General features: G+C 38.8%; 1 protein-coding gene across 1 annotated transcript in view; it reads right to left on the bottom strand.

The window, feature by feature from the left end:
- Positions 1 to 20227, bottom strand: part of TNIP3 (TNFAIP3 interacting protein 3) — a 100883-nt gene that overhangs the window by 50051 nt on the left and 30605 nt on the right. Inside the window, exon 3 of the mRNA XM_068975545.1 lies at positions 1189 to 1306. Coding sequence (XP_068831646.1) covers positions 1189 to 1306 — 118 coding nt within the window. The remainder of the gene's footprint in view (positions 1 to 1188; positions 1307 to 20227) is intronic.

Below are 20227 nucleotides of genomic sequence, written 5' to 3'. Positions count from 1 at the left end.
TGAATGTGTGTGTGAGAGTATGTGTGTCAGTATGAATGTGTGTCAGAGAGAGAGTGTGAATGTGAGTGTGTGTATGAGATAGAGAATGTGTGTCAGTGTGAATGTGTGTGTGTGAGAGTATCTGTATCAGTGTGAATGTGTGTGTGAGAGTATGTGTGTCAGAAAGTGTGAATGTGAGTGTGTGTGTGAGAGAGAGTATGTGTATCAGTGTGAATGTGAGTGTGTTTGTGTGTATGTGTGTCAGAGAGAGAGAGAGGCCCAGAAGGAGATACACAGATCTCAATGCTAAGCGAGGCTCTCTAGGAGCAGTAGGCATGGAGGGGATTTCAGAGGCTGATCCATGTTTGGTGAGGCCTGAGGCTTATACAATTCTAGAACCTTGCAAATTAGTTATGAAAGACAGTATTTGTTTGGGGGACTGCAAACTCCATTAGCTCCGCAATAAATCTCTCTATACATGATTTCTATAGTTTTCTCTATGCTTAGTGTAGCTTTTCCACAATGAGCCTGGATCATTTTAGAACTAAGAAACCAAAGCAGAAGTTGTGTAAATATTTTTAAGGTCAGCCACATTTTCTAATTGACTTACATTAGATTTATTTTGAAATGATCATTAGAGACGGTTTCTAATTAGAAGGACTGCTGAGCTTAAGAGCTTGTGATGTCATTCATGATGTATTTCTAGAAAGGTATCTGCAAAGTTCCTAGCTTGAGCTTACCCTTGAATTCTATTTGTTACATAAAGCACCATAGATAAATATCCTGAAACAAGAGAAAATTTAAAGAACTTATCAGGAAAATCTTGTTGTTTTTTTTTTCCTTTAAAAAATGGGCATGAATTGTGTGGATTTTAGTAACCCAGTGTAAGTGAGTTTGCATACATTAGGTTAGCTCCTCCCAGTAAGAGTTGTTGCTGCATTAAGCACTCTTTCTAATAGCTTGAGCTCCACCTCCCTTTCCTGTAATGACGGTTCCCTGATATCACACTTTAAACTGGAAGGAGCTTCTGTGGAGGGTTTTTTTAGTAACAGGAAGTGACTGTGTAAGAGAAGTTTGCACGGGCTCACTTCGTCCTCTCAGTCGTCAAGGAAGTGCCTTACTGGAAACGATTCAGGGACTCTCCCCGTGCGTTCTTCTCAGTGACCGTGCCGCTGAAGGGTGTATTGAGAAAAAGCAGGTTTTCCTTACCTTCACAGAACAGGGACTTCTATGACTCGACGTGGCCCCCAGGCTGACCCCTCTGGGATTAGAAGTATTCCTCTCAATCAGACCGAGGATTTTATTATCCAGCTCCATGCTTTCACACCTGCCCCCGGGGGACATGGGAAAGCCACATTTTACAGAGGTAATCAAAAATTATTATATTCGTGAATGACATGGAGGTGTTATTTATGCATGATACCCGCCACCCCTAGAATTTCCAGGTCTCTAATCTCATATTCATTAGTTGCTGCCATTAGAGAACTTTAAAGAGTATTGAAGTTTAAGTTTCACTTACCCGCACATTTATTCTAAGTAATCTAGTAAGATATAAACAAGTTGAGGGATTTTCACAGGCTGATAACAATGACCAGAACTAAACACTCCCAGTAAGCCAGGTGCTTTACATTCATTTTCTTATTCAGTGGGTACAATTCATTACAGTAGTCAGCATTTACCTGCATTTTATGGATGAACAAACTTGGATTTAGTAACTAACTTACTGATTTATGCAAAGTCAAACTCCAAGACAGTGACAGGGCCAAGATCACACTCAGATGTGTAGGATTCTATAGCTTGTCTCTTGGCCATTTTTGCTCTATGTCTTCAACGAACTGACAACAAATCCCTAGGATTATTTGCCACCAAATGGAAATATCATATCAGAGTCAAAGGGTGTCTGGAAGTTACTTTAAAAAGAAGCTAGTCCAACCTGCATCATTTATCTGAGAACCAGAATGAATTGCTTACATTCCCATGAGTATTAACTGATAATGTAAAAATTTAAATCAGATTTTCTGACTCTAGTCCATTTTTCTTTCCATTGTATCATGCTGACATGATGGAGAAATCTTCTCATTAAAAACATAATTCAAGAGAAAAGGTATTCATTATGTTATTTTTCTTTACATTTGTTTTGTCTTCCTCATCATTTTTCATCTCCTGAAAACAACCCCTTGAATTGGGGTAGGAATTTTTTTCAGGAGTCCTTCTCAAAGTTGTCTCCAAGTAAAATAAATAGGTGGATGATCTAATCACACGATGTGGCAGAGGTTACTTGGGCTGTCTGTCCAACCCTCTGCATTCTTTGAGAGTGGCTCCTAGGCAGAGGCTCTGGCAGCCATGCTTGCTGATACTACTTGACCTCACTTCCTTGGTTATAGCTGATTGGACCAAGAGTAAATAACCGATTCCAGCTTGGCCCGTGAGATTCTCTTCTGTGTGCAGAGGGCACTAAGAATGAAGCAGCTGGGTAGGGAAATGCAGAGCTGTGAGATGGAAAGCCTTCGCAATTTTCTAGTCTTGAATCAAGCCTGAGGCATGACTGCCTTCCTACCCTTATATTCTGCTAATTACCCCATTTCTTTTGTAATGAATTATCTGTTTTTTCTTAAGCTAGCTTTTTGGTGTCTCTGAATAATACACCTCAACCCTCATATTTCTATTTATACTTGCCTCAGGCTGTGGAATATCTGTGCCTCATGGCCCACATGCAATGTCACCATATGCAACTACTGGGTGTACAGTAATCTCTTCATGGCCCCAAAGCTTATATATATATAGTATCAAGTTTGTTAGCCTATGCCCAGCGTTTCCTGCAGTCCTCTGAGAAGAGTCTCAAAATTCCTTTAATAAGTGCCCCAAATCCTTCAGGTTAATTAGATTACCAATTAATTAATTAGTCCAATGGAATCGGACTAGACTGAATGTTAAGCCTCTGAGGTAGCTTTCCTGACCTATTCTGAACCAGACTTGCCTGCCAAGAGGTCACAATACTTTCTGGTGTTACATTCCTTTGTGACAAACATGTTGTTGAGCGCAAACCCCAGAGGGGATCATTTTGATACGACCCTCTGTGACCTCCAAGACCCCAAATGACCAGCTCCTGTGCTCTGTTTCTGAGCTCATATCACCCACTCCCCTCCGCTTTGCCTTTCCAGGCACACTTAGCCCATCACAGAACACACCAGTGTGCTTCTCACACAGGAGCTTGGTGTCTGCACTTTCTTCCACGTGTCTTGCTTCCCCCATGTTCTTCAGAGTCTGTCTCAATTGTTACTTTATTAAGAAAACCTTTGCTGATGAACTTATTTAAAATGGCTTTCTCATACCCATCACTACTGGCCTTTAATTCTAATTTTCTCCTTAGAATTTTTTATGATCTTGATTTCTTATTTGCTTACTGTTCTCCCCAGCCCCCATACAGGCTTAATATATGTCCCATGAAAGAAGGGCATTTGTCTGCTTTTATTCGTTGCCCTGTTTCTTGGCACATAGTATGACCTCTCTCCATAAATATTTGTTGTTGAATAAATATGACTGTGTGATGAAGTTTAATTCAAAACATTAACTCAAATCTAACAGTAAATTAGATGCTTATTTAAAATTTATGCAAATAACCTCAATAACCTCAGATATGCAGATGACACCACCCTTATGGCAGAAAGTGAAGAGGAACTAAAGAGCCTCTTGATGAAAGTGAAAGAGGAGAGTGAAAAAGTTGGCTTAAAGCTCAACATTCAGAAAATGAAGGTCACGGCATCTGGTCCCATCACTGCATGGTAAATAGATGGGGAAACAGTGGAAACAGTGCCAGACTTTATTTTGGGGGCTCCAAAATCACTGCAGATGGTGATTGCAGCCATGAAATTAAAAGACGCTTACTCCTTGGAAGGAAAGTTATGACCAACCTAGATAGCATATTCAAAAGCAGAGACATTACTTTGCCATCAAAGGTCCATCTAGTCTAGGCTATGGTTTTACCTGTGGTCATGTATGGATGTGAGAGTTGGTCTGTGAAGAAAGCTTAGCACTGAAGAATTGATGCTTTTGAACTGTGGTGTTGGAGAAGACTCTTGAGAGTCCCTTGGACTGCAAGGAGATCCAATCAGTCCATTCTGAAGGAGATCGGTCCTGGGTATTCTTTGGAAGGAATGATGCTAAAGCTGAAACTCCAGTACTTTGGCCACCTCATGCGAAGAGTTGACTCATTGGAAAAGACTCTGATGCTGGGAGGGATTGGGGGCAGGAGGAGAAGGGGACGACAGAGGATGAGATGGCTGGATGGCATCACCGACTTGATGGACATGAGTCTGAGTGAACTCCGGGAGTTGGTGATGGACGGGGAGGCCTGGCGTGCTGCGATTCATGGGGTCGCAAGGAGTCGGACACGACTGAGCGACTGAGCTGAACTGAACTGAACCTCAAAGAACTGATAAAGTTGGGATACAAAGGAAGCATTAACAGAGGCTTTAAAACTCTGCTTTCCTCTATGCAGGGGCATGTTTTGTCACTCAGTTGTGTCCGATTCTTTGTGACCCCATGAACTGTGACCCGCCAGGCTCCTCTGTCCATGCAATTCTCCAGGCAAGAGTACTGGAGTGGGTTGCCATTTCCTCCTCCAGGGGATCTTCCCCACCCAGGGATTGAAGCCAGGTCTCCTGCATTGCAGGCAGATGCTTTACCATCTAAGCTGCTAGGGAAGGCTTTCCTCTATAGATCACTAAATAATTGCATGCAACAAAATTATAGTCTTAATATGACATTATGACCCAAGGTTTGGAGTAGAGTAAAAAGAAAATCACGCTACCAAACTTTTAAACACAAACAGAACAAAGCCTTCAAACCCTTGCATTAGTTTCACTGGGTATGTATTATCCTCACTGGGATCTGTTCATTGATTCTGTAATACTTAGCTGATTAGGTCAGGCTCCAGATGTCTTTGCTCAGGACCCTACCCCTAATCATCCTGATTTTTCAATTAAACTTGAGCCTTAGCGAACTTAAATACCTTTTCTTAAGGTCACTTGACTTATAAGGGGCAGGATAAGAATGTGTTCTGAGACCTATGACTTTTTAATCTACTTTTGAGTTGCTAGTGAATTGTCACTACAGCAGGACTATAGAGGACTGTGTTATTCCCAAATAATTGGGCTCAGGTTTTCCACTGTGAGGGGCATTTCTGCTTCAGTTCCAAAGAAAACAACCTATCATTGCCCGCACTGAAAGTTAGCTGACTTACAGAGTCAGATATCAAGAGAGGCTTGGGAGACAAGCTATGAAGACCACTTGCTTCACCAATGGCCTTTTAGGTGGCTCCTTGTTTTTCTCAGTTGGGAATTATAGATCAGGATCCAGATGAGATGCAGGGGGTCTATGAGTCACTCCAAGTCAAATTAAGTACAAAAGTATATTATATCTGTTATATGTTCAATGTATATTTCTGAAGAGAGGGTCAAAATCTTTTTGACCTTCCTAAAAAGGTCAAAGAATGCTCAAACTACCGCACAATTGCACTCATCTCACACGCTAGTAAAGTAATGCTCAAAATTCTCCAAACCAGGTGTCAGCAATACGTGAACCTTAAACTTCCAGATGTTCAAGCTGGTTTTAGAAAAGGCAGAGGAACCAGAGGTCAAATTGCCAACATCTGCTGGATCATCAAAAAAGCAAGAGAGTTCCAGAAAAACATCTATTTCTGCTTTATTAACTATGCCAAAGCCTTTGATTGTGTAGATCACAATAAATTGCGGAAAATTCTTCAAGAAACAGGGATACCAGACCACCTGACTTGCTTCCTGAGAAATCTGTATGTAGGTCAAGAAGCAACAGTTAGAACTGGACATGGAACAACAGACTGGTTCCAAATAGGAAAAGGAGTACGTCAAGGCTGTATATGATCACCCTGCTTATTTAATTTATATGCAGAGTACATCATGAGAAACGCTGGGCTGGAGGAAACACAAGCTGGAATCAAGATTGCGGGGAGAAATAAATAATGTTCGATATGCAGATAACATCACTCTTAAGGCAGAAAGTGAAGAAGAACTAAAGAACATCTTGATGAATATGAAAGAGGAGAGTGAAAAAGTTGGCTTAAAACTCAACATTCATAAAACTAAGATCATAGCATCCAGTCCCATCACTTCATGGCAAATAGTTGGGGAAACAGTGGAAACAGAGAGAGCCTTTACTCTTTTGGGCTCCAAAATCACTGCAGATAGTGACTACAGCCATGAAATTAAAAGACACTTGCTCCTTGAAAGAAAACTTATGACCAACCTAGACATCATATTAAAAAGCAGAGACATCACTTTGTCAACAAAGGTCCGTCTAGTCAAGGCTATGGTTTTTCCAGTGGTCATGTATGGATGTCAGAGTTGGACTATAAAGAAAGCCGAGCACCGAAGAATTGATGCTTTTGAACTGTGCTGTTGGATAAGACTGTTGAGAGTCCCTTGGACTGCAAGGAGACTCAACTAGTCCATCCTAAATGAGATCAGTCCTGGGTGTTCATTGGAGGGACTGATGTTGAAGCTGAAACTCCAATACTTTGGCCACCTGATGTGAAGAAGTGACTCATTTGAAAAGCCCCTGATGGTGGGGAAGATTGAGGGCAGGGCGAGAAGGGGACAACCGAGGATGAGATGGTTGGATGGCATCACTGACTCAATGGACATGGGTTTGGGTGAACTCCGGGAACTGGTGATGGACAGGGAGGCCTGGCGTGCTGCAGTTCATGGGGTCGCAGAGTCGGACACGACTGAGTGAACTGAACTGAACTGAAAAAGGTAATAATCACTGACCCATTTTAAGTTATCGCCATGAGCGGCCACTTTAAATTCAAATCTTACGGTGGCTTTCTTTGTCTAAGAGTACACTTTGATTTAAAAAATGTATTTTTTTTTACCATGGAAAAACTATGAAAAATTTTAAAAATGACTCCTTGAATTAAATACTATTCAGTAAATCTTTATTTGAGGTGGCCTCCTTGTGACATTTCAAGTGAACAGAGAATTATAGAGGCAGTATTCTTGGGCTAAGAGTTTTCCAAGTTGATGGTGACAAAGAAGTCTAGTAAATCCCTGTTAGACTCTTTGTTACTCATTGCTTGCTTTAAACTTACACGGATATAAACTTCCTGTGTTACTGTTGCTCCTTCTTACCTGTCATTCAAAGAATAAATCAGCCTAGAAAGTTAATAGAAATGATATTAATATGAATTATTTTTTATCAATAGGATAGTAGGTTAGGCCAATGTGACTATGAAGCTTATTTTACAAATAGTTTTCCCTAATTTATGCATGACTTCTGAACTGTTTTTCCCCTAGACTACCATTGAGAGTTAACAATCTGCCCAGTAACCCAGCAATCGGAGGAATCAGAGAAAGAGGTGTATCAGAGAAAGTATATTTGGAGACCTTAGACTTTTATTACACATTCAAGGGTCTTCAGTGCAAATGTCTCCCAAAAAAATTATCCAATAAAGTCTTTTTATGCCATTGTTTAATAGGCTCATTCAAGGATTACTTAATTATTTAAATTCTACTATTTGATTATAGCCAAGACATTGTTAGTTTGTAGAATCCTCTCTGGTAGAAAAGAATCTCAAGTTTATGGCTTACTGCCTCTTAGGGCATTACCATTTTTGTATCTAGTCTAGTATCTTACTCTAACATTCCTTCATTAAATTGCCTGTAAATACCCAACTCTTCAAATGTTCTTTGAATGGAAACCTCATCAATGGGCTGAATTAAAACTGTGGACATATGTTCATTATGTATTTGTAGAAGAGTTGTGGTTTTAACTCTTTGTGCCTTGTACATTAGCAGCGCTGGATGTCTATACTTTAAACCATGGAATGTCCAGTCACCAAAAGTGACTGCTGGTGGGCACACAAGCCCAAAGCCCCAGACTTGGTTTTTATGGTTACATGCTATAGTTGCCTCATCAGTACACACAAGAAGTGTAAACTCCTAAGGAAAACAATTACACTCAACAGAGAAAACAGAAGCCACAATCTTGGGAATAACCCACAGATCACTTAATTTCTCTCTTGCATTTGGAAGACAGAGAAATGAGACTCAGAGGGGTCAAGTGGCAGATAGCAACACCAAGGCAAGAATTAAGGACACTAGTGTTCTTTTTCCCTCAAATGTCCACATCTCCTCCCAGCCTGCCACCAAGGTTGCATGTTATGCTTTGATCTTAAATCATAAGCCAAGTCTTTTTAGGGAAGATTCTGGAGAACAAAGCATATTTTCAAACATAAGACAAGGATAAATCAATAGCATGTTCTATAATGGAAAAGTTTCCAGATGTTCAAAGACCAGGACTGAAACCTCTGGAGACACAGAATGAGCAGTGTTGTCTGAAATACTACAGTCAAGCAATGACTTTTAGGTTTTACTTTTTGTTACTGTGATTAGTAGTCTGAGTGTGCTCCTGGCTATTGGTGGGAGAAAGAAATTACTCAATAAAGAATTTACTCTGTGTAAATGTGTTTTAGATCCATAAGGCATGGTATCTGAATTATTTTAGTAATTGGGAGCTCTAACAGTTGTGGCTTAAGGAGGTAATAGAAGAGAAAAGCTCTGCTCACAAAATTTTCAAAGTAGCATTGGCCTTGGGCAAGAATGAATATTTCAAGAGTTTAACCCAAGGCTATGTAGCTTAATAATTTTAACAAGTGTCTGAATGTGGTCTTTGCATGTCTGAAAAGAGAGCCTAGAGAATGGCAATATTGCTTATACACGTGAACCCTGTGACTGCCCTCAGCCTGCATACCTGTCTATTGCACCGCTGCCTTTGTGATGCGCCAAGTCGCTGAGCTGATGCCACAGCCCTCTGCCAAAACTCTCGCGGCGGTGCTCTGGGGAAGCGTGCAGGCAGGGGAGCCAGATTGGACCAGAGATAAAGTGCGGCTGCAGGTGCTGTTCAGACCGCGAAAGGTTACAGGTGAGCACAGTTCTGGAGAAACCACATCCTCTTACAACTAGCGGCGATGAGGTTTGGCCTCCTTACTGGGACTGCTCTGAGCTAGTGAAACGTTCTCGTTGACAAGGGCAGAGTGACAGGTTGAGACAGGATACAGCATCGATGAATATACTCTGTTTCGATAAGAGATACCGTGATACATGCAAGCCTTGGCATTTTTTTCTGGCTAAATGTTAGCCATGGTGCAGTTCTCGCCTTAAGTATGGGAGGGTGACATAAAACCTTCCAACCATGTATTCCCATAGCAACCTGCATTTGCTAATTAGGCTGCTAATTACCCTTGATGTTAATTGTGCGTTTGCTCTTTTAGATTAGAAACCCTGAAGGCAGGCACGCCTTTAGCTTGCTGATATCACTGCGCCTCCAGAGCCTCACAATGATCATTAAATGTTTGACAAGAGAACAAGTAGTCAGGAACAACTGGGACTGAGGTCAACAAGGATACCAGGGAATCCTGAACGTGGGATGCTTGGACTACAACGTCATGGGTAGGTTGCTCATCATTTCTCTAGATGCCTTTTCTCCACGGAGTCCATGTGATTTCTTCCCTCCTCATCTCAGTACTTCTGCCTGTGGGAGAAGGAGCTGAGGAAGTCCTAACAGCTAAGAAGACTGTAAGAGGAGACCTTCCTGCTGCAAGCCATAGAGATTTAGGCATCAGCAAGCAGGGTGCATGCGTGCTAACATGCTGTTTCCCACCCTATGGACTGTAGCCCATCAGGCTCCTCTGTCCATGGGATGCTCCAGGCAAGAATATTGGAGTGGGCTGCCGTTCCCTTCTCCAGGGGATCTTCCCAACCCGGGTCTCACACCTCCTGCACTGGCAGGCAGGTTCTTTTTGGCTTCCCTGGTGGCTCAGATGGTAAAGGCACCTGCAAAGAGGGAGACTCTGGCTTAATCCCTGGGTTGAGAAGACAGCAGCCCACTCCAGTATTCTTGCCCGGAGAATCCCATGGACAGAGGAGTCTGGAGGGCTACAGTCTGTGGGGTTGCAGAGTGGGGCACGGCTGAGTGACTAATATACACAGTGCCACCTGGGAAGCCCCCAGCAAGAAGGGTCCTGGAGGGATTTCAGAGTTGAGGGGTCCTTCCCAATTCCCTGGAATCAAACCTGCAGTCAGGTAGATGCTTGAGAAGTATAAATAAGGATAAAATCCTGTCTAAGAGCAAGTAGTAAGCATGATTCTCTCCTCTCCTAATAAGCTCTGTGTTTTTAAGAGAAATGACCTCGTTTTTAGATCTTAGATCTGCTGGATACCCTGACATTGGAATATCAGAGTTTGTTACGATGTGAGTTTCTCTATAGGGACAGAAGAAGAGCAAAGAAGTCATCCAAACATTGCTACACTACCGTTTATTACAGGGTTGAAAATACACAAAATAACACCCTCTAACAGGGCTATAGGAAAGACATAGCTTGAGAATTTTATGGGTCAATAGGAGTAGATTCCTTGGTGTTTCTGTTATTATTGTTGTTTTAATATGGCATACTACCATCAAGGTTGTTTTTTATTTACATAATATTCCATTCTTTTGAAGAAGCAGAGAGTATAAAAAGTGAATACTCTTAAAGATTCAGGTGATAGGAAACGTAATTCTCAACCAGCATTGTAAATAAGTTAAACCTGTTTTTATGTCAAGAAAACCTTGGCACTTACTCTAACATTTGTATCATGTGGTTAATGCTTTTGCACACTGTCTGCAGAGGAAATATGCTCATATTGATTTATTGAAAACAAAATTGAACATGCAGAGCAAAATTACAAATTTTATTGTGAATGTGGAACAGTGGCAGAATATGCCACCCCAAAATATGTCACTTCAGCAGAAGGATTATTTTGAACAAAAGATACTTGAAAAACAGCAGATACAAAAAATCATTCTGATCTCCCCTCTTTCTTCCTGCAAACAGGAGATAAAATTAGCTTGTGAAAGATGCCCTCCCTATACTAGGAAGAAAGAAGCATTTATATTATCAAGGATGGGAAATTAAGAAGAGGAATCCATATGAACAGACCTCATTAAAATAATTCTTATCTTCCTTTAGCCTCATCATATGTTATAGTTACTTTTCCACAATTGTTTTTCTCTGATCAGTTTAGAACAAAAGTATTTAGACTTTGCCACTTCTTCAGGTCTTCATTTCCTAAGAGGGTTCCCATGTCACAGAAAATCTGTGAGCTTGTCTCTTATTAAGCTGTTTTTTCTTACAGAGCCCAGACAAAAATTTTCCTCCTCTACACTGTTCTTGGAAATAAGCATTTCAGCAGGAACATTATACATTTTATAATTGTGTCTATATCAAAAAAGCAAAGTAGAAAATTAGATCAGGTTATATTCATATAAATATAACCACATTTTGGTGTCAACTATAATTTTCCTTTAATTTATCAAAATGTATTGCTCAGATCTGTGCATAATACCAAGTTATGACATTCTCTAGGAGGATTGGAGGACTAAATTTTAAGTCATGTCCAATAATTATAATATTTTTCTCAGTATCTCATTGCTGTTTAATATTGACTGTGTGGATTTAGGTAAAAATATCATCAAATAAAACAGTATGATCTTAAAATTATTCTCTTAAATCTATATTGTTAAAGGTGAATTTCATTGGGACAAATATTTGGAACGACTTTTTTCTTAAGGAACAGACATTGGCAAAAAAATTTTATTCAAATTATTTTAAATTATTACAAAGGAGGTGAGAAAGTGATACTTCTAATAACTATATCTGAAGTATTGAATAATTTAGACACCATATTCTTGCGAGCTATATAAAATGTTTATGATAAGAGAAATAGTTTACCTTTCTATTTGATTGTTCATTAAGTAATATTTATTTAAACTCTATCGGTTTAAATGTGGATTTTTTACACCTGTGTTGTAGTTTCAAGATGTGACTACAGTTCTTGATTTTAATTCACCAGCAGTTTTGAAGTTTGCAGCAGCACATATGAAGGTTCAGAGCCAAGTGAAGACTGCCCAGTGAGGCAGTTTCCAAGCTGAACCCACACTGGATTCATCTACAGATGGTGAAGAAATAATGGAATAAATTATGGAGACATTTCTCCTGCATGAAATTTTGGGGAGACTTTGAATTTGCTAACAGCTTTACCAAAAGTCACAAGCTAACATATGACAGTTTGATGTCTTATCTTGTGATCACATTTTTTTGTCTAGCTGATAAAATGGAAGCCACTTTTTTTGTTGGATTGTTTGCATTAGTTTTGTTAGAGGTGGCACACAATACACGGAAATCATGATGAGTTATTAGTATGTGTACAGTTGTTTAGTGGCTAAGTTGTGTCTGATTCCTTTGCGACTCTATGAATTCCAGTCTGCCAGGGTCCTCTGTCCATGAGATTTCCCAGGCAAGATTGCTGGAGTGGGTTGCCATTTCCTTCTCCAGTGGATCTTCCCGACACAGGGATTAAACCCACATCTCCTGTATTGGCAGGTGAGTTTTTTACCACTGAGCCACCAGGGAAGCTCATGTGTAGAGTAAAGCCTACATATTTAAAGAGAACTGCTTCTGAAAACAGCACGGAGATACAAATAGGTTCACTTGCAGCTGGCAACATTGGATTGTATTGATTAAATGGTGCCTCTAGAGGGCAGTCTGCATTCAGTTCAGGTAGAAACTATAGTTTTCTGATGTTGCCCACATTTTCTGTTGATACGGACTTTGAATTTTGAGTTCAGGAGAGAGAAATGTGTGGTGTGCACACTGTAATTTGCTTCCTTTTTTTTTTTTTACTGAATTTAAAATTTAAAAATAATTTTAATTATTTTTTTAATATGTTTTTAAACTTTGCAGTCATTGTTTAACATTTATATAATAGACTTACACCAAATAGCTTTCCTCCTATAGTGGTACATAAATTTTGTTAAAGATTGCAATGATCTGTATTCCTTCCTTCCGTCCTGTATTTCTTTCTTTCTTCCACAATGTTCATATGCAGGTGAAAATGATGAGCCTAGAATTTCTTTTTGTGCCAGAATTAGGAAATATTAAAGAACTGGTTAGATATGGGACAATTCCAGCATCAAAGTGAGCGATAATAAAATGTATTGTAACTCATTAAATAAAATAGGATTGGTTAATGTATACTGATAAAAATTTAGAAATAGACCTAAATAGGGACAGAAGAAATCTTTTCTTTACATTAGAATAGTGACTAATAAATGTAGAAGAAATTATGGTATTAGAAAATCACTATTTGGCAGCCAGCACAGTATAATTTAAATAGAAATCTCAATGGATGCTAAAACTCGTGCCTGAAATTTTGATGAGGAATGGGATCTTTACATAATTTCACAGGATCTCCCTCCCCCAGTACTTAGTGAATACTAAAAGAAATACTGAGGAATAACTTTACATTGGAGAATCTTGGCAGATTCCACTTTAATGAAATGATCAAGATTAAAATCACCTGCAGTGAGAAAAATCCAGACATCTGATAAGATGCCTTCAGAAACACAACTTCACATTATGGTATTTCTGCTAAAAATGTGTAAACTGTCAGGTCAAGAAAATTAAGCAAAGACTGAGGAGCTGTTCCAGATTGAAAGAGGCTAAAAATCATGAAAGACTACATGCAGGCTCTGATCCTGGGTTCTATCCTTCTTTTTTCTAGGAAGGACATGAACAGAATAATTAGCAAAAAATTGAATGACTGAGTATTAGATGGTAGTATTTTAGCAGTGTTCATTTTCTGATTTTGATGTGAAGGGGATCAGAATACACCACCCTAAAAGTATGCTACTTTGATAAGAGGATTGTTATGATCTCCCTGAAAGCAGGGTATCAATTTCCTTTTCTGAAGGTAGCATAAATTTGGTCCTTTTTCTGTACCAGGATGAGAAGAACAGCTCGTTTCTGGAGATGAAGCACCAGCAGGCACAATGACCTTGCATAAATAAACCTTATATAAAATACTCCATTCATCTCCTAATTACTGCCCTACAATTTATTGCCCCCTGAAGCCAAATCTTATGTTATTTGCTAAGAAGGGTACAAAACTTCCTGAGTCTGTTTCTTTGAATTTCATTTCTTTTCTGTGAACTCCCATGCAAATAAAAATATTAATGTGTATATTCCTTTTATTCCGTTAATCAGTCTTTGTCAGCTAAATCAGCAGGCCCCCTGACACTGACCCTGAGAGGGTAAAGACAGTTTTTTCTTTCTTGTGCTTACATGGGAGAATGTCCTTGGTTGTAGGAGATGCACACTAAACAGTCTAGTAGTAATTTATTTCTGTGTAATTCAGTAAAAATATAAAATGTTGTTATACTTAGAAATTCTTGAGAGTTTGAAATTACTTTAAAGTAAAAATACTTAATATTAAACCTAAAAAAATCTGATTTGACACATTATCTTATATTCAATATAGAAATCATCTTATGAAAATGAAATTAGCATTTCATTATGGTACAGAAACTAAGACACAGGCCAATAAATCTTCTCTGAGATTTGCAAAATTAGTGCGAACCAGAACAGAGCAAAGATGATTTAGTGTTTTGCTTTGCTTTCCTAAAAGAATGTGGAAAAGATTTTGTGTGAATCAAATGATTCTGATATTCTCTTCTAGCCCAAGGATTCCAAAAATTAAATGAGCTATTTTCACCATAATATTTAAAGCCCAGTCAGGAAAATACACAGCGTAAACTAACAGAACCCCCAAATCTTGAATGTCTTCATCTTTACTCTGTAATATCTGACATTTCATATCCCTGTGGACTTCTCATAGTAAACTTATTGAAAACTGTTCCAATACTCAGATTGTAGAAGACTGCTTTTGGAGATGTAGGTTAGTGCCAAAATTGATTACAAGGTGACTCAGTGATAAAGAATTCGCCTGCCAGTGCAGGGGATGCAGTTCAGTCCCTGGGTCGGGGAGATCCCCTAGAAGAGGAAATGCCAACCTCCTCCAGTATTCTTGCCTGGGAAATCCCATGGACAGAGGAGCCTGGTGGGCTACAGTTCATAGGCTACAAAGAGTTGGACATGACTGAACATGCACGCATACTATGTACAATAGAACAAAAACTCAAACTCAGAAAGGCTTTTTTTCTCATTTAAGTCAACAATTATTTCTTTAAAATTTCTTTATGTAGTAAAGTCCATTAACTTTCAAAAGCCTATGACCTCATGATTTTGAATGAGATTCCAAAAGAAAGAAATGTGCATAAAAGATTTTTATTCTTTTATTAACTACCTTTTTAAAACACAATGATATGACTTTGAGCATTGAAGAATATCACAGGGATTTAAAATGGATTTTTATGACAGAATTATTTTTAGATACAAAACCTATAAAATAATACTAGTGTTGACCTTGTCTATTTTTGATTATAGAGAATGGATCATTTATCCTTGAGTGAAATGGGAAAAAGAAACACTGGCTTCTCTTTGTTACAAAACATCAAACCACTGTATTCAGTGGAAATTATCAAGGGTCATGATAATGTGAGAAACCAGTAAAGTGAAACAGTTATTTGGTATAAAATTGTTTTTTGTTCTTCAAAAGTCTTTACAAGGTTGACATAAAAATTACTCAGGTGCTTGTATAAATGCAACCATACCAAAACTAGAGGAGGAATTCCTAAAACTGGGTAAGTTGGAATATCTGACAGAAGAAGCAAATCTCACATCTAACTGGCATTTCCAAGATCAAGTGAAAAACAAAAAAATCATCTCTAAAGGCCGGGTAGCAATTTTTAGTGAAAATAAGACCAGCAGGTGGGTAAGGTGACATTGTTCTTAGGAGTGATGACAGAATAGATGGAAACAGTGGCATGCTACTAAAAAATGACATTCACTCTTGCTCAGCTGACTTGTCGAAATCTGTACAAGCACGCAGTCCCCGATAGTGATGGCAGTATCTACTGAGCCCGGCACTGGGCTAAGCACGGCAGATGCTTGATTACATTCACCTCATAGAAAGCTTCCTTGAGTTAGGAACTGCTTCTGCTGTCTTTCAGGTGAGAAAACAGGTTCACAGAGATGAGGTAACTTGCTCAAGGAAAGTTCTTCTCATTGCATTTCTTTGAGCAGAGCTTTTGTGTAGATTGCCACAAGTAAAGAATTAGAACATATCAACTGTTCTAATACTGGAAGAGACAGATCTTTTTAATAAGTAGTTCTTTTTTCTTTAATAAGGACTTTTTTAAAAAGTAAGAGAAAATGACCATGAACAATGTTCAGTTTTTAAAAGCTAAAAATTAGGAACCAGCTCAGGAAGTAATTGTGTTTGCTTGACAGTGTAATGGAGATCATAACACAATTAAATTCAGAATGCCACTGAAACTTGAAAAACCAAAGCATTGGTCAGACTTAATTTTTAAAAATGGGATTATGAATAGCCAGTATTTAGTTCTGAAGATGGAAAAATTAATAATTAATAGTATTAAAATTAGTAATTAATAATTGCTTAAATATTCATTCATATCAAATATAAGTATGCATATCTAGGAATTTTTTCTGTAATAAGTATTTTTTATAATTATTATAATACTAACAGCTTTAATATAGAAAATTTAGCATAAAATCTTGGTAAATTTAACCCTTTTCCTTTATATGCACATATATATTTTTGTAAATTGGGACTAGGGGTATATAAAGTACTTTATTTTTTCTAGTCAGAATATTAAAGGCCTTTCCTTTAGTAAGAGATCCATGAGTAGAATAGAAATCCAGTGTAAAACACTCAAGAACAAACATGAACAGACTTGGCTCAAAGTATTAGGTTTAATGAACTTTAATAAAATACTATGGATTTAAAGGACATCAAAGACTGGGAAAAAAACAGAAAGCAGTGAGGCTATCAGGACATTGTACTGATGGGTGATAAAAGTAAAAGTTGTACTCATCAAGTAGATGGCTGTTCAGAGTTAAGAAACTTGATTTTTGACTTAACTGTTAAAGATTTTGAGTCTTCCTTCACATCTAGGTCCAAGCTTAAGTACACATAGGATCTATTTCAAGCCTAGTTATGATAGTGGGACTCACCCAAGAATTCTGAAGGCATATGGGACAAATTTAGGATTTTCCCTCAATATACGTTAGCCACCCAGAGACACAAGGATTGCTAATACTATTTTAATTAATAAGAATTTCAAAGACCTTGTCAGTGAGTAGTCTAATTTATAATACAGTTTTAATAACATGAAAGTAACAAGCTGTGGAAACAAAAGTTTCTCTAAGGACAGATCTTGCTTGATTGATTAAATACACACATATAATCTCTTCATTAAGATTATATGCAAAGGCAATTTTAAAAATTGAGTACATGTAAAAATGTTTTGTCATTTTTAAAAAAATAGATTCTAGAAAGGAACTACAGGATGTAAGATTATAGACACTCTGGGTGAGCATAGGGATCTGGCTCCTCTTAGGATCTGGGCAAGGAAAGATTTCATTTTGGTTTTCTTGTAAACTACAGGAAAGAAAAGATTAATGACAGCAATGACAGTACAGGAGCCTTTTCAAACCAAAATGCTAAAACGAAAGGAACGGACTATGGGGAAAGATACGTAAATTTAAGGGAATAGGCTGAAAAGTAGAGAATCACATTCAGAGAAACTATAACCCAAAACATAGGAATTTGATGGGTGCATGTGTTAGTTGCTCAGTCGTGTCCGACTCTTTGCGACCCCACGGACTGTAGCCCACCAGGCTCCTCTGTCCATGGAATTTTCCAGGCAAGAATACTGAAGTGGGTAAGCATTCCCTTCTCCAGGGTATCTTCCCAACCCAGGGATACAACCTGGGTCTCCTGCATTACAGAAAGATTCTTTACCATCTGAGCCTCCAGGGAAGCCCTGAGAATTTGATATCTGTGGCCTAAATTTTTAGTTACAAAGAGGTTTACATGGCATCAAAAGCACTGAAGATTTTTTGCCTATGAAATCATCCTCACAGTTCTACAGAGGTAAAAAAATGAAATAAAAAATGACCCAATTTTGTCATTTATCCATTCAACAAATAACTATTGAACATTTGTTATATGCCAGACATTCTTTCTAGTGGTTGGCACAGGATATAAAGGAGAAGAAGAGAAAAAAAGAATAAAAAACGCCCACACTTGTGGAGCTTACATTCTAGGATTTCTTTAAAATAGCAACTTTCACTGCCTCCAAACAAACTGTAGAGAATCATTAGTAAAGATGGCTTAGAAGACCCAGTGAGGGCTAAATATGCTGATCAAGAAGATTAATTGCCTTAAGATTTTCAAGAGTCCAGTATACCTGCTTAAAAAATGTGAGTTTTTAGGGTTTTCCTGGTGCCTCAGTTGGTAAAGAATCTGCTTGCAGTGAAGGAGACTGAGGTTGGATCCCTGGATCTGGAGGATCCCCTGGAGAAGGAAATGGCAACCCACTCCAGGATTCTTGCCTGGAAAATCCCACAGACAGAGGAGTCTGGTGGGCTGCAGTCCATGGGCTCGAAAGAGCCAGACACGACTTAATGACTAAACCACTACCATCATATCTGCTTAAAAAATATGAGTAGGTCCAGACAGAGTGTTAACAAAATCATGGAATATGTTATGAGAAGAACCCATCCTCTCAAAAGTGACATCAGGACCAAAGACTGCCGCCGTGTCCTGCCTGCTGGCTGTTGCACACAGTGGGGTGTCACTCCAGAACCCGGCTTCAGACGTCATTTGAAGACACAAGGCCAGAAATACTGTAAACTTGATTTGTACATTGAGTGGAAAAAGAAGATGATAGAATCCCATTAGAGGAAAACAAGTAAACTGGATTGTCACTTTAAGAGATTTCTTATGGAGGATTTATTCTTTAGCTTGTTATGATTTCATTTTTATAGAAGCAGCTGTACTTGTTATCGCACTCTGCCACATCATCAGTCATCTAGCTACTGCAGAGAATTCCCCCCGGCAGAACAGGACATTCATGGGTTTATATTACTGCCATAAATTCTTTCACTGTAAGTTTTTATACAAATAATCCCATGTCTCTTGTATACATTACGCCAATTGGTTAATAACATGATCTCTACCAGGGGATTTCTGGAATGTTCTATCTTTTAAAACAATGGTCCAGAGTACATTATTACATACACTAAAAATACTCTAAATGAAATCAGGCACTCTGAAGACATCTATATGATGAGAAAATACGAGGTTCTTTACCACTGAGACACCTGGGAAGCCCCCCATGTGGTTTGGCTTTGGGCAAATGAATCTTGTTCAAAGGAATTTATCCACAGCCCTTCCTCATCCAAGAAGGCATCTTTGTTAAGGAAGATATGCCAAACTTCTAGCTCTTCAAATTCCTGCAGTTGCTTTACTGTCTGAGCCACGAGGGAAGCCCAGTACGTGATACGGATAGGAGGTCCACTAAGTGATGTGGAGTGCATAACACAGATGTCTCTAGGGCAGAGGACAGCAGGCAACCAGAAAAGCAGACCATTGTCTTCAGAAACAGTGAACCTCTCTGAGTGTCCCTCAATGTGGAGAAACTTTTCATCTTTAACCTAGATGTTTTATCATCGGTGCTGTATAGATGGAGAAGTCTAGAGGCTACTGTAAAAACTGAAGACCAGAAGCAGGAGGCCTAAATACAAAACCTGAAAACATTAGAGAACTCTTGAATTCAGGGAACATTAAGCAATAGGAGCTCATCAAATGCCTTCATACTTACACTGAAACCAAGCTCCACCCAAGGGCCAACAAGTTCCAAAACAAGACATATCACTCAAATTCTCCAGCAACACAGGAACACTCCCCTGAGCTTGAATATACAGGCAGCTCAAAATTATTCCAAAACCTTTGATGTCTCATAACCCATCACTGGTCACTCCACTGCACTCCAGAGAGAAGAAACCCAGCTCCACCCACCGGAACTCCAAGATAAGCCTCCCTAACCAGGAAACCTTGACAAGCCACTGATAGAACCCCACCCACAGTGAGGAAGCTCCATAATAAAGAGAATTCCACAAATCACCAGAATATAAAAAGACCACCCCAAACGCAGCAATATAACCAAGATGAAGAGACAGAGGAATACTCAGCAGGTAAAGGAACAGGAGAGTTGCCCACCAAACCAAACAAAAGAGGAAGAAGTAGGGAATCTACCTGAGAAGGAATTCCGAATATTGATAGTGAAAATGATCCAAAATCTTGAAATCAAAATGGAATCACAGATAAATAGCCTAGAGACAAGGATTGAGAAGATGCAAGAAAGGTTTAACAAGGACCTAGAAGAAATAAAAAAGAGTCAAAAT

This window comes from Capricornis sumatraensis, chromosome 7 (genome assembly GCF_032405125.1).
Source record: "Capricornis sumatraensis isolate serow.1 chromosome 7, serow.2, whole genome shotgun sequence".
In the NCBI taxonomy this organism is placed as follows: Eukaryota; Metazoa; Chordata; class Mammalia; order Artiodactyla; family Bovidae; genus Capricornis; species Capricornis sumatraensis.
The sequence above is the reverse complement of the archived record's forward strand: the minus strand, read 5'-3'. Positions and strand labels throughout refer to the sequence as shown.